The 13,787-nt window shown below is 52.5% G+C and overlaps 1 protein-coding gene and 1 non-coding gene across 2 annotated transcripts; both read left to right on the top strand.

Moving 5' to 3' along the window:
* The first annotated feature begins 1,118 nt into the window (after positions 1-1,118).
* On the top strand, positions 1,119-2,093 carry SOX2 (SRY-box transcription factor 2). Its single transcript, XM_056849768.1, has one exon. The coding sequence runs from the start codon at positions 1,122-1,124 to the stop codon at positions 2,091-2,093; it is 972 nt and encodes a 323-aa protein (XP_056705746.1). The 5' UTR covers positions 1,119-1,121.
* Positions 2,094-12,321: 10,228 nt separating this feature from the next.
* On the top strand, positions 12,322-12,393 carry TRNAA-GGC (transfer RNA alanine (anticodon GGC)). The gene has a single exon. It is a non-coding gene; the product is annotated as a tRNA-Ala (tRNA).
* The last annotated feature ends 1,394 nt before the right edge of the window (positions 12,394-13,787 follow it).

Genomic DNA, 13,787 nt, shown 5'->3' with positions numbered 1-13,787 from the left:
AAATCCAAAGCAAAACCTGCCAGGCATAAATGGGAGTCGAATCCCCCTAAAAAGAAGCCGTCAGAAGTGTGCGCGTGTGTGTGGGGGGGGCGTTGCTGTCCCCCCCTCTCCCCTCCCCCACCCCCTCTCTTGGGGAAAAAAAGTCGCACTCCTCACCTCAAGTCGACTTCGAGCCGTTGCAAGAGCGAGTCTTTATTTGTTTGTTTGTTTGTTTGTTTGTTTGGGGGCAGCGCCGTTTCGCGCGCGCGTGTTTTTCACGTCCCCCCCCCCACCCACCCCCGCCAGCGCTGTTTACACACTTCCTCCCCGAGGCGTGTGTGACCTGTTGCTTGTCAGAGGCGCCGGGGGAGGGGTCCCGGGGAGGGCCCGCCCCCCAGGCCCCGCCCCCCCGCCCGCTTCCCCAAGCCGGTCCCTGCGCCGGAGGCCCCGCCCCTTTCCATGCAAAACCGGCCGCCGAGGCCGGTGCTCAGTGGAGGAGCCGGCGGCCGCTGATTGGCCGGGGCGAAGGCATTTATTCCGTGACAAGCCCCCCATCACATGGATGGGTGTCTATTAACTTGTTCAAAAAAGTATCAGGAGTTGTCAAGGCAGAGAGAGAGAGAGAGAGAGAAAGGCAGAGAGTGCGCGGAGGGGGTGAGTGCGTTTGGGGGCCCCAAAAAAGAAAGGGAGAGCGACCCAAAAAAAAGGGGGGGGAGAGAAAAGGAAAAAGGGAGCAGGAGACTCGAGCTGCCTCCTTAAGATCGAGCGATCCGGAGCAAGGAGAGGCGGGAGCGCCCGAGGAGCCAGAAGAAAAGAAGTTTTTTCCCCCCCCTCCAGCCGGCCCTCTCCGAGCCGTCTTTGTTATGAGTCTCCTGGAAGAGAGAGGAGGAAGAGCCCGGTCCTGATCCGCGCGGGGGAGGTGCCCGTCGGGGGGGAGCGCGCCCCTCCCTGCCCCCCAGCCCGGCCCGGGACCCCCGCCCGCCCGCCTCTCCTCGCCGGCCTCGGCTCTCCTCCCGGCGGCGCCCGGGGGAGCGGACCCTCGCCGCGCTCCCAAAGCCCGTTCGCCGGCGCCCGCCCGCCCCCCGTCTTCCTCCTCCTCCTCCTCCTCTCCCCCCCCCCCGCGTCCCAAGCCGGCCGCCCGAATGTACAACATGATGGAGAGCGAGCTGAAGCCCTCCGCCCCCCAGCAGGCGCCGGGGGGAGGCCCGGGGGGGAACGGCGCCTCGGGGGCGGCCAACCCGAAGAACAGCCCGGACCGGGTCAAGCGGCCCATGAACGCCTTCATGGTGTGGTCGCGGGGCCAGCGGCGCAAGATGGCCCAGGAGAACCCCAAGATGCACAACTCGGAGATCTCCAAGCGGCTGGGCGCGGAGTGGAAGCTGCTGTCGGAGGCCGAGAAGCGCCCGTTCATCGACGAGGCCAAGCGCCTCCGCGCCCTGCACATGAAGGAGCACCCGGATTATAAATACCGGCCCCGGCGGAAAACCAAGACCCTCATGAAGAAGGATAAGTACACCCTGCCGGGGGGCTTGCTGGCCCCGGGCTCCAACGCCATGGGCGTCGGGGCGGGCGTGGGAGCGCCCCTGGGCGCCGGCGGGGTCAACCAGCGCATGGACAGCTACGCGCACATGAACGGCTGGGCCAACGGCGGCTACGGCATGATGCAGGAGCAGCTGGGCTACCCGCAGCACCCCGGCCTCAACGCCCACTCGGCCGCCGCCGCCCAGATGCCCCCCATGCACCGCTACGACGTGGGGGCCCTGCAGTACAACGCCATGCCCGCCTCCCAGACCTACCTGAACGGCTCGCCCACCTACGGCGGCATGCCCTACGGCCAGCAGGCCGGCGGCCCGACGGCCATGGGGCTGGCCTCCATGGGGGGCTCGGTGGTCAAGACCGAGGCCAGCGCCAGCCCCCCCGTCGTCACCTCCTCGTCCCACTCGCGGGCCCCCTGCCAGGCCGGGGACCTCCGGGACATGATCAGCATGTACCTGCCCGGCGCCGAAGTGGCCGAGACGGCCGCCCCCAGCAGACTCCACATGGCCCAGCATTACCAGAACGCGCCGGGGCCAGGCACGGCCATAAACGGCACGCTCCCTCTATCGCATATGTAAGACGGCGAGGGGGGGGGGCGGCCGGGGGGGCGAGGAGAGGAGAGGAGCCGAGAGACAGACCCGACAAACTTTACGCACGGACCCCGAACTTTCCTGGCTGCCGCTGCTGCTGCTTCTTCTCCCCTCCTCCTCTCCTCTTTTTCCGGGGGGGGGGGCACTATTTTTGTACAGAGAGAAACTGGGTAGGGCAAAAACGCGAATCACACCCCAAATCCACAACCCCACCGAGGAACTTGTATAGATCTCCCCCCCTTCTCCTGTGGGAAAGGGATCCGAGCCCCCCAAACTTGGTTGCTTTGTTTCACCCCCCTGAGTGAAAACGGTAGGAACTTGGCGGAAAGTTTGGGGTTTTGGGTTTTTTTTTTGTTTTGTTTTAAAGTCTTTTACCAATAATCTTTAGAGCTAGTCTCCAGAAAGGGACGTAGGAAAGGGCGAAAAGGGGAGAAAGGGGAGGCAGAGCTGGGGGGGGGGGCGCCGGCGGGGAGGGAAATGTTTTAATATTTGCAAGCGGCTTTTGTACAGTATTTATCGAAATAAACATGGCAATCGAGATGCCCATTGTTTATATTAAAAAGACAAAGAGAGAGAGTAAAAGAAAAAAACTTGAGAATTTGCCAATTATTTTTAAAAAATACATCAGAGTCTACATAAGACCCTGGGGTAATAGCAGATGGATTTATAGCGGCTGCACACACACACAAGAACCTAAGGGAGCTGAATTTTATTTTAAAACCCAAGATCTGGGCATTTTAATTGTTTTAGCAATTGTACAAAAGGCAAAAAAAAATAGCATAAGTACTTGCATACCATTGAACTGTTTTTTTTTTATAAAAGGGCAAAAGATTAGGGTGTACTAAATTTTTTTACACGTTGTTAAAAGAGCAAACAAAATTGTCTTGCAGCTTCACACTCGTTTGTTAATTTAAAATAGCCTCCTTTTTTTGTTTCAAATCTTCACCCTGTTCAGCGGGAGAAAAGACAGCAAAACAGCAATCTGAAAAAATTACTGTGTTTGGAATATTTTCTTATGGTTTGGAATATTTCTGTAAATTTATTGTGACGATATTTTAAGTTCCTTTTATTTTTATTTTTTTGTCCCTCCTCATTTCCCGTAGTTGTATTTTAAAGACTCGGCTGTGTATTATCTGAAATCAGTCCGCCGGCAGTCCGTGCGTATACACGCACACACCCGTGTATGCGTGTGTACACGCGCACACGCACCCACGCCTGTGTGTGCGTATACACACCAACATATATATTTGAACTAATACCATCCTTATAAACAGATTCATATTCGAATTAAGTTTTTATTTCATTATGCACAGTTTGAGAAAAAAAATAAATTTTTGAAATATGGACCTGGAGTGACGCTTTGAGTCTTGGATTTATTTTAGTTTATTTTTTCCTAGCCAGCGGCAGGGCAATTCGGTTTAAAACCAGCCACGACCACCCGTTGCTGGTCAAGGATGAATTATGAAATGCTCGGATGTTAAAGATAAAGAGTCTCTGGCGGGCCTGAAACTCTTGAGCCGTTTTGATTTTTTTAAAACCTTCCTTCGCCAGCCAGATCAGCTTCCAGAACGGGAAACCTTCTGCAATTCGACGTGGCCCTAGGCCGAACCGGTCTGGAGGCGAGTTAGGCGCGGGGTGGTGATTCCCCCCCATTTTTTTTGACAATGTGTAACACAGTAGCTGCTGGAGAAGACCACTTGTTGCCAGACCGACGCTGAGCAGGACCCCGGAATCCGGGCCGGGCCGTCGAACCAGAGCGGAAAGGAAGGAACCGGACCAGGCGTGCGCCGTCTCTCGTCTCTCCCCCCCTGGCGATCCGTCTCCTTTGGAAAACGCGGCGTATGTAGGAAGCAAATGGGATCTTTTTTTGGGGGGGGGTCTTTGCAGCGTCACAGATGCGAGATAATTATAATCCCAGCAATGCAGAAAGGGAAGCTGTTACCTAGGGGGATCTGAGAGGGGGGGGGAGAGCAGTTGACTTCCTAAACTTTCACTTTTTTTTAATGGGGGTGGGGTGGCGGGAAATCCCTGGACGGCGTGCCCAGGGAGCGTGCCCACTTAATAAGGAGTGAAATGTTGTTCTGAATAACAGTCCTAACCTAACCATCTTGCAGTGCCCATAGGCTTTCGGCGAAGCTCTCCCTTGACTCCTTGCTCGTAAGTCACCCGGCGAGGTGCAGCAGGCCGCTCTTCCGGGGCCAGCAGCGAAAGTCGAGCTCCCCTCCCCCGAGCCAAAAAGGGAAGCCGGGAGCCTCTAAGAAGAGCCGCGCCGTCTCGCAGAGGTACAGGTGGTTTCACTCGCGTCCCTTCCCGTCGTCTTTGCCCTGCCAAGTTCGTGGCGTCTCCGTCCGTGCCAAAAGCGCCAGGGGAACTCCGTGGGACTTCGGGCTGGAAGTCAGCTTCCAGCCTAAAGTCCGTCGGACTTAGTTCCGTGTAAACACGCGTCTCGGAGCGAGGCCTTGCTCTTGCGAGGAGCGGGCGCGGAGAGAATTTGGGGAGGGGGGGGTCGCTGTGGCCGGGCTGCCCTCCTCAGCCCCTTTCTTGGGGGAAAGAAGTGTTCTTGGGAATTCATGGAAACCTAAGTCTAAGAAACGGGGTTGAGCCCCGGAGTGGGATTTCTTAAGGGCCGAAGGAGTCAAAAGTGGGGACGGCAGAATGGAGACCAGTTTTATTGCCGGGAGGCCTGCGAGATCGGCCGGGTATCCTCCTCCACCCCCACCCCCCGTGGGCCCGTTTCACACGTGCGTAACGACCTGAGTTGAACCCAAGTCCGGAGGGAGAGGTTTCCCCGAACGGAATCGACCTTGTGGCGACTGCTGGGGATGGCTAAAAATCCGCCGAGGCCTTTGCAGACAGAACTGTTTGGCAGGAGGGAAACTGGAGGTCTCTCCAGCGCAAACACGCCTGTTCCTTTGCCAACCGCGTCAGATTTTGTTTGCTGGTTTGTTTTTAGGCCCAAAGCAGTTGACTGTCAACTCAGCCTGAAACTTGGACAGCAGCTTGGCTTTGGAGGGGACTTTCTTTGAAGTCACAGGTCCCAAACACGCTTACTCGGACTTACTTCCCTGTAAACGTGTGTCCCGTGGAAGGGCGTGGGAAAGATTCAGGAGCTCACTGGCTTGAAATCAGTTCCCTTCTTCCCCTTGTAAATGGGAGCGTAAATGTCGGTTTCCCTCGCGGGATGCTAAACCGCTTACTTGGAAGTAAATCCCCCCGAAGCCGGTGGATTACTTGCCTCTAAAACTGCAGAATAGGATCGTAGATCTGAATTTAGAGTGTGTTTTGCTTTTCAACCCGTTCTTCCGGCCTTTGCAAATCTCGGCGTTTTATTTTTATTTTTTCCCTTGCAGGCCTCAGTCTGCAATCAGACTGATCCCCAACACATTTCTGCCGGCGCCTTCCGCTTTCTCTCAGGGAGGTTTTGTCTTGGATTTGCCACTCTCTGGATGCACTTTCCCCATCCAAATTCCCAAAACTCAACAATAAGCCCCCATGCAGAGTTTTGAGAACTCAGATGGGGAAAGCGTACGTCTAGAGAGCGGCAAATCCAAGGCAAAACCTCCCGTGCCTAAATGGCCTGAGTCTCTCGGTCTCTCAATAGCGATCGGGTTCGTTTTCCCACACCAGGCCGGATCCTGCCAAAAAGGTTGGATGATTATTTAGAATTTCAATCCCCCTTTCCTTCCCCCTCCCCAAACGAATGCAAAGCAATCCTGCAGGAATTGCCGGCTTCGCCAAGGCATCCAAGAGGAATTATACAGCCCCCCTCTCCTTCCTTCGCCCACATTTTAAGTTTTTTCAAAGGACACTTTCCAAAATTACTTCTCCCTCCGCCCACAAGCGCTGTGTACAAATATGTCTGTATTTTTTTTAATTGTGAATTTTAGCCTGTGAATTAATGTATGGGAAAGGAAAGGGGGGAATCATAGAATCTTAGGCCATTTATGCATGGGAGGTTTTGCCTTGGATTTGCCTCTCTCTAGATGCAAATTTCCCCCATCAGAATTCTCAAAACTCTGCATGGGGGCTTATTGTTGAGTTTTGAGAATTTGTATGGGGAAAAATGTGCATTTGGAGAGAGGCAAATCCAAGGCAAAACCTCCCATGCGAAAATGGCCATAGAGTTGGAAGGGACCACCAGGGTCAATCGGGCTTGAAAACGGTGTGTGGAGAGATGTCTTTTGAACCTTCGCAAACATCCCCAGAGCTATGAAAACAGCGGCAGTTAAACCCAAAGATCCTACATTCATTCAGCGGCTTCCTAAATTTGAAAAGCGACCTAGATTTGTGTTTATTTTTCCTACTTGCTGTTATCGCGAGGAGGCGTTTGGGAAATCGTCTTTTTTTCTGCGCAGAGGACATTCGCAGTAAAATGAGCCGGTTATAAATGCAAATCCGGATCCTCCTTTTTAAAAAATAATCAGCTGTAGCAAATAGACAGCAGCGCCGTTTGTTTCCAGCCTCCTAGAACCGTAACAGGGACAGTCCTGGTCCTTTATGCACGGGAGGTTTTGCCTTGGATTTGCCACTCTCTAGATGTACATTTTCCCCATCTGAATTCTCTGAACTCTGCATGGGGGCTTATTTTTAAGTTTTGAGAATTTGGATGGGGAAAATGTGCATCTAAAGAGGGGCAAATCCAAGGCAAAACCTCCCGTGCATAAATGGCCCCTGTCTTCTTTCCGCAGCTCCACTGCGGTTTGCTTTTCTTTTATTCGGCGTGGATCGTGGTCCTGTTTTGGGAGGGGGTGGCTGGGTGGGCAGGTATCGCCACGTATTCCGCCCCCCCCCAAAAAAAAACTGGCCCGTTGGTCGCAGGTTGGGTCGCAAAGGTGGCCTGTCGCACGGCCCTAAGCTTTGCCCCAGGAAAAAAAACAAAGCAAAAACAAAACAAAACACAGAGACCATGGATAAAGATTAGGAGATCCCCTGTGATTCCCCCCCTCCTTTTTACCCACGGCGTTTTAAGGACCGGGTGTTGAAATATTTCGCTGACCTGGAGAGGTAGATTAACAGGGTTTCTTGGCAAGCCGGCGAGGCTGGTATTACCGCCCGTCCCAAGGGGGAAATGGCTCGAATTAACCACTAAATGAATATTTGACAAGCGCTCGTTTGGGGGGTATCATTACTACAGACGGGTCCCAATTGGACCTCGCAAGGGTCAGAGAGCAACGGTGCCATTAATTATTGAGACTGCTAGTAGATTTGGTTGTAATAGCTGTACTTATTCCTCCGAGCGACACATTCTTGCGGCAAGAGCGATCTCGGGAGAATCTCCCCCCCCCCCGCCGTTTCCATCAAGCTCTAAGCACAAACCCCAGGCAAAGGAAGGCGAGCTGACAGCCGAGACCAAACCAGGAGGAGGGGGGAGAGAGGGCTGCCTGAATCGGGACAGGAAACTCGGCTTGCCTTTTGAGGGGCCTTCCACCTGGTCTCCCCAGCCCTTAGATAGTCAGTAGCACCTTGAGCCCGGTAGATCTGTCTTGACCTTGGAAACAGAGGTCTACAAATACGGAGAGATTCTCTTATACTGTTATTCCAACTAGAAAATCGTATGTGGAGAGGCAGGCCGGCAGGCCATTTACGCAGGGGAGGTTTTGCCTTGGATTTGCCACTCTCTAGATACGCGTTTTCCCCCATCTGCACTCTCAGAACTCAAAAATGCAGTTTTGAGAATTCAGATGGGGAAAATGAACATCTAGAGAGCGGCAAATCCAAGGCATAAATGGGGATGGATGGATGGATGGATGGATGGATGGATGGATGGATGGATGGATGGATGGATGGATAGATGGATAGATAGATAGATAGATAGATAGATAGATAGATAGATAGATAGATAGATAGATAGATAGATATTGGAATACAGGGTGAAGTATGCATGCATGAAGAAATTAGCATAATTTAAATGGATCTCGTTTTAGATATTTATCTATATCTAGAAACATCGATCGCATACTGGCTTTCCCCAGGTAGGATGACATGTATTTCAACTGGTTCTTGACCTCGAGCAAAGCCAGCCTGTGTCTATTCGCTCTTCGCTTGTCCGCCGCTTTATTCCCGCGGAACCCGCCTGCTTGAATCCGGATTCGCTTGGACTTCGGCGGGTTGCGGATCCAGCTCTCCCCCGTGTTCAGAGCGAAGGCCGAGATTCCCAATCGGCCCGCCTCCTGCGCGCCTTGGGTCGGATCCCGTGGGAACTTCTCCCGGCGAGCGTGCGGAGGATCACGGCCCCAGTGGCCAATGTCTTCTGTTGAAGGCAATCGGACTCTTGGCTCAGTGTTTTAAGATGAAGGCTCTTCCTTGAGCCATAACTTATTTCAAGGGGTATTTCCGTCGGGGGAGGGGAGGGGCAGGGGAGAGTGGGTTGGAAAGGCTTTGCTTGTCAAGGGAAAGACCCCCACAAAAGTACTTTACCCCACCATCTTTTCCCTTACTCAGCTCAGGCTTCGTCCTCTGTTTTGCGACGTTCTGTGAAGTTTTGCGCTCATTACTTTGCCTGGAAATAATTTTATCGCCGTGGAAATAGTAGCGGTGGTAGTAATTGCGTGTTTTTTCTTCAAGCAATGTTGAGGGTGAGATTAGGGGACAATAATATAAATCGAATGCATAAGAGATAAGCTGTGAAGGAAGACGGGTGTGTGTGTGTCTGTGCAGAAGCGGTAATTATAAGGCCAATTCATTCCGCTTTCCAGGACTTTTGTTAGGGCTGCTCCGCCGTCGGCCTGCGAGCTGCCAGTTTTCTCACATTAAAAAAGGGCTGATCAGCGCCTGGGGGGGGGGGGACAAGAGGGGCCGTTTAGCCGCATCGTGACGGGGTCTCCTTGAAGGCCTTCGCGAGAGGGAAATTAAACAGATCTCCCCCTTTTTTTTTGCGTGCTTCGGCTGTACCTTCTCGCTGGCCGGCCCTTTAAAGCTTGCTGTTCCTAGACTGAAGTTGGAGCGCGGTGGGGTCCTCCGGTCGTCAGCATCTCCTCTGTTTGAGATTTTAAAATTAATATTTTTTTAAAAAACAGCCCCTCCCCCCAATTCCACGGGAGAAGCTCAGGAGCAAAATAATAAGATTGTTATTTTGCTTCTGAAGAACCGGGTGTCATCTTGTAAAAGAGATGGGCCCAACTGCTATAGTATGATGTTGCTGTTTTGCAGGTTCTTTCTTTCTTTCTTTCTTTCTTTCTTTCTTTCTTTCTTTCTTTCTTTCTTTCTTTCTTTCTTTCTTTCTTTCTTCCTTCCTTCCTTCCTTCCTTCCTTCCTTCCTTCCTTCCTTCCTTCCTTCCTTCCTTCCTTCCTTCCTTCCTTCCTTCTGCTAGTACTAGAAAGGGTTTGAGCTTGCAGGACAGCACTGAGGAAAGTTGCCCCTCTCTGGCTTCTCAGGAACAAACCCTGGTCGATTTCCCCTATAGCTTTCATTTGTAGCTGTGGGGTTCTGAAACGGACTAGCACGGCTGCTTAATTTTGCTCTTACAGGTGAAAGAGTGGAATTTTTCCAAATAGGCACGGGCTAGAAGTTTTTTTTTTTAAATGTCGCTCATGGTTTGTGTTTCCTCTCCCTCCCCCCATCCCAACTCTGCTACAGATGTTGAGTATTTGGGGGCATCGATCCGTAGAATTTACTCAAGGGGGGGGACCAAGCTTGAAAGACTTCTGAATTGTCATTGGGCGCAACTCACATCCAACTCAGGGAATTTTCCAAAGTAGCGTTGGAATTGCAACCCCCCTCCCTCTCTAAATACTTCGAGGGCATAATTCTTTCTAATGTGGGGAAGGAAATTGCAGTCTCCGCACATAATCTTCGGGGTTAAAGCCTTTTTATTAAAAAGAAATCAGATGGGTGATTTAATTAGAGATACTTATCTTTGGAGTATTTTGCCTAACAGGCTCACGGAGTTTGCGAGGAGCAAAACAGATAGCAGACTTGTTTAGCGACCAGTCAACTCGAAATGCATTTTTGGGGGTGGGGGTGGCATTCTGGCCTCTGAAACATTCTGAGATCTCTAGAGTTTATCTTGTAGCTTTCGCATTTCTCTGCCTTACTGGTTATTTTTTTTAATCGTTATTCTTTTTCTCTTTTTTCCAGTTAGAAACCCTTGATTTCCCCCCTCCCTGTAGCTCTTTCGTATTTTCTCTTAAGGGTGACTTGAGATGAACCCCACTTCATGTCGCCCTTCAGAAGTGACAGTGCGTACACGCTTGTCCCTGTCCTTTGCAACAAAACAAACAAACATCACCCATCAAGACAGATCATGATGGGTAGCTGTGTTTGTCTGTAGCAATAGAAAAGAGCAAGAGTTCCCTTAGCGCCTTAAAGGCTGTTAAAATTTCTGGCAGGGTATGTGAGCTTTCGTGAGTCACAGCTCGCTTCTTCAGATCCCTGCCATATACCTGCCAGAAATTCTGTTAGTCTTGAAGGTGCTACTGGTCTCTTCCTCTTTTCTGTCACCTATGAAGCGACCCTTCAGGGCACGCTTTTGAAGTGGGGAACGGGGCAAACGTATCCACAAGGGTGCCCTGTGAACCTTTGGAAGGATTTGTGCCAGTTAGAGGACCATTTGATTTGCAGGGTGGGCGACAGCTCCAGTTTGCTGTCTTTCCCAACAGATGGCTTTTGCTGGCGTGGACTTTGCTGTCTTCTGTGTTAGAGCTATGGCCTGCTTGAAAGAAAGATTTACCTGGGATTTGTGATACCAGATTGGTTCAGTGGAGTGTGAATAGGGCCACTTGGCTTTACTGGGTTGTGAGTATCTGTCCTTAGCAGCACAATCCACACACACCCATTCCTTGGGGCCCTGCCTCCCCGTCCCAAATTCTGCCAAACCGACAGTGTTTTGATAATTCAGGACATAAGCAGTATCTGGCTGCCTTGGCACCTTGTGTTTAAAACATTTACACCCTGTGTGTAAAACATAAGGGGAAGGGCCGTGGCTCAGTGGTAGAGCATCTGTTTGGCATGCAGAAGGTCTCAGGTTCAATTCCCGGCATCTCCAGTTAAAGGGACCAGGCAAGTAGTTGGTGGGAAAGACCTCTGCCTGAGACCCTGGAGAGCTGCTGCCGGTCTGAGAAGACAATACTGACTTTGATGGATGAAGGGTCTGATTCAGTATAAGGCAGCTTCATGTGTGTTCATGTGTATTTATATCGCGAACAGAAGGACTCGCTGCTGCCCGGGCTACAAGCTATGGAAGTCAAGGGCGATTGCCAACACCTTTTTGGACAGCCAATCCAAAGCATGCTTACTCGGAAGCAAGTCACATTGACGGCCTTGTGGCTTGCTCCCGAATACACCTGCTTCGGACTGCAGTCAGTAGGGCTCCTATGGTGGGCACTGACGACCGAGGAGCTTAAATACGACTCAACAGGTTTGTGGATCGGGCTCCTTGTAGACCCCCAATGGCAAGTGAGTTTGGCATGATCTTCAGGAATGATCTCGGCTGTCTTCTGGGATGGGCCTGCCTGCGGAAGAAGTCGCCTGGGCACCTGAGCATTCCCTGGAGCGCCGTCGTGAACAGGTGGAGGCCTTAAGCGCTTGGCTCTGGAGAGGTCCCCGGAGCTCGACTGGCTCTTTGTGTGGTGGGAGCATGAATGTGCGCTACCGCTGGTGCGAGGTTGTCTTCGGGTGTGTAGCAGGTGTGTGTTCCCGTGCGTCCTGGTCGAGGTTTGCTGTAGAGTGGGAAGGGAGCTCATGTCCCGGCCAAGTCCTGGTTCGAGTCCCAGCCAGGACAAAGAGACCCCCGCCGCAGTAAAACTCAAAACCCGGCGGCCCAGAAGAAAGAACTCCCACAAACCCCACTGCTCACAGTACCCATTCAGATGCCCTCCATGGGCAGTGCCACCTCTTGGTTCTTATCCTCTTTGAATGCAAGGGTGGCACACCATCTGGTGGGCAAGAGAAGTTAGGATGTCCCCCCCCCAGTTCCTGCCACCTTCAAGCACTTAAGATGCTCCCTTCTTTAAGAGATCCGAGGATCATTCTGAGACGAACACTTGAGGAAGTCCCTCCGTTTCCTCTCCAGCTGCTTAACCGGGATCCATTGCCCAGTCAAGCTTGACACTGAGGTGAAGTAAGGAAAGTTTCTGGACAGCGATGGTTCTGCTTCTCAAACGTCTTGAGGACCTGTGGAGAGGAACTCATTAGGTGCTACTGAACTCGGGGACCGAATCGCTGGACAAGGTCCAGATCCCGTTCCCCCACTCCCCGGCCATAGTACTTGCTTTGGGAGGAGATGTGGCTCAGTGGTAGAGCATCTGCTTGGCATGCAGAAGGTCCCAGGTTCAATCCCCGGCATCTCCAGTTAAAGGGACTAGCCAAGTAAGGAGAAGTCTGAGGGTCTGCCTGAGACCCTGAAGAGCCGCTGCCGCTCTGAGTAGACAATACTGATTTGGATGGGCCCAGGGTCTGATTCAGTATAAGGCAGCTTCATGTGCGTTCATGTGTTCTTTGTCCAGAGAGCTGGCTGGTGCGCAGGTTTCCTCTAAAGTAAATCCGGCCGAGTTGAGTGTGGGACTTGCGTGGGTATGCGTAGGGTGGAAGCCTTTGGGGAGTTTCCTCTGAGGGTTGAGGGAAGAGACGCAACCTCTGGGGGTTGAGTCTTTGGGACACAACTCGGGCGAGGATCAAAATGCCTTGGGGGGGGGGAGCGGGTGGGCGGCAGAGGCGAGTCCAAGCAGAGGAACCTCGGGAAGATGGAGGCTCTTTGCCGGTCCTGAGGCGACCGCTTGGCCCGTCTCCCGCCCGGTGCCCCTTCCAGCTCGACCGATCGCCTATGGGGCCGCAGTCCTGCAAGCCGTTGGGCTCCAGGCTGTTCCTGTGCTAGGGAGGTCCCCTTGACTCCGACTACGGCACTGAAACCGACCTGCAAAAAGAAGCCTTTGGGGGAGAGGGAGGGGGGAGAAGCCCCTACCTCCACTGCCAAACCGCCCTCTTTTTGGTCCCAGCTGAGAAGCCCTGAAAGAGGAGGCGGGCTTCCCCCTCAGCCCCTCCCCCCAGCCCTCAAGAAAAGCAGAGGCGCCCTCCCCCTCCTTAAGCTCTTACAAATTGCAAACATTTGCGGACAGCGGAGAAAATAATTAATGTATTAAAACAAGCGGCGAATTCCTCCGGAGGGGCCTTATCGCCCTCCGCCACGCTCCCTCCGTCCCCTCCCCGTATGCTAATGCCCTCGTGACGTCAGCGCCGTGCCATTGAATGGGAATCTATTATGAAATTGTATGGGTTTTTTTTCCCCTTTTTCTTTTTGCAACAAGATCAACAATCTTTGAGCTTTCTTGGCATCCCACGACAAGCGATTGGCAGAGAAACGGCTCTGACCTGACTGCTGTTGATATTCATACGAAACGCACACGGCTGTGATTTGCAGGAAGAAGAAGAAGAGGAAGAAGAAGAGGAGAGTTAGTGTTTATATGCCGACTTTCTCTGCCACTTAAAGGAGAATCAGACCGGCTTACCCTTCCCTTCCCCTCCCCACAACAGACACCCTGTGAGATAGGTGGGGCTGAGAGAGCTCTAAGAGAGCTGTGACTAGCCCAAGGTCACCCAGCTGGCTTTATGTGGAGGAGTGGGGAAACAAATCCAGTTCACCAGATTAGCCTCCGCTGCTCATGTGGAGGAGTGGGGAATCAAACCCGGTTCTCCAGATCAGAGTCCACCGCTCCAAACCACCGCTCTTAACCACTACACCAGGCTCA

This window comes from Euleptes europaea, chromosome 5, assembly GCF_029931775.1.
Source record: "Euleptes europaea isolate rEulEur1 chromosome 5, rEulEur1.hap1, whole genome shotgun sequence".
In the NCBI taxonomy this organism is placed as follows: domain Eukaryota; kingdom Metazoa; phylum Chordata; class Lepidosauria; order Squamata; family Sphaerodactylidae; genus Euleptes; species Euleptes europaea.
This window is presented reverse-complemented; position numbering and strand designations above follow the sequence as displayed.

Coding starts and splice junctions, on each gene's coding strand:
- SOX2 (XM_056849768.1), top strand. CDS start 1,122: ATGTACAACATGATGGAGAGCGAGCTGAAGCCCTCCGCCCCCCAGCAG.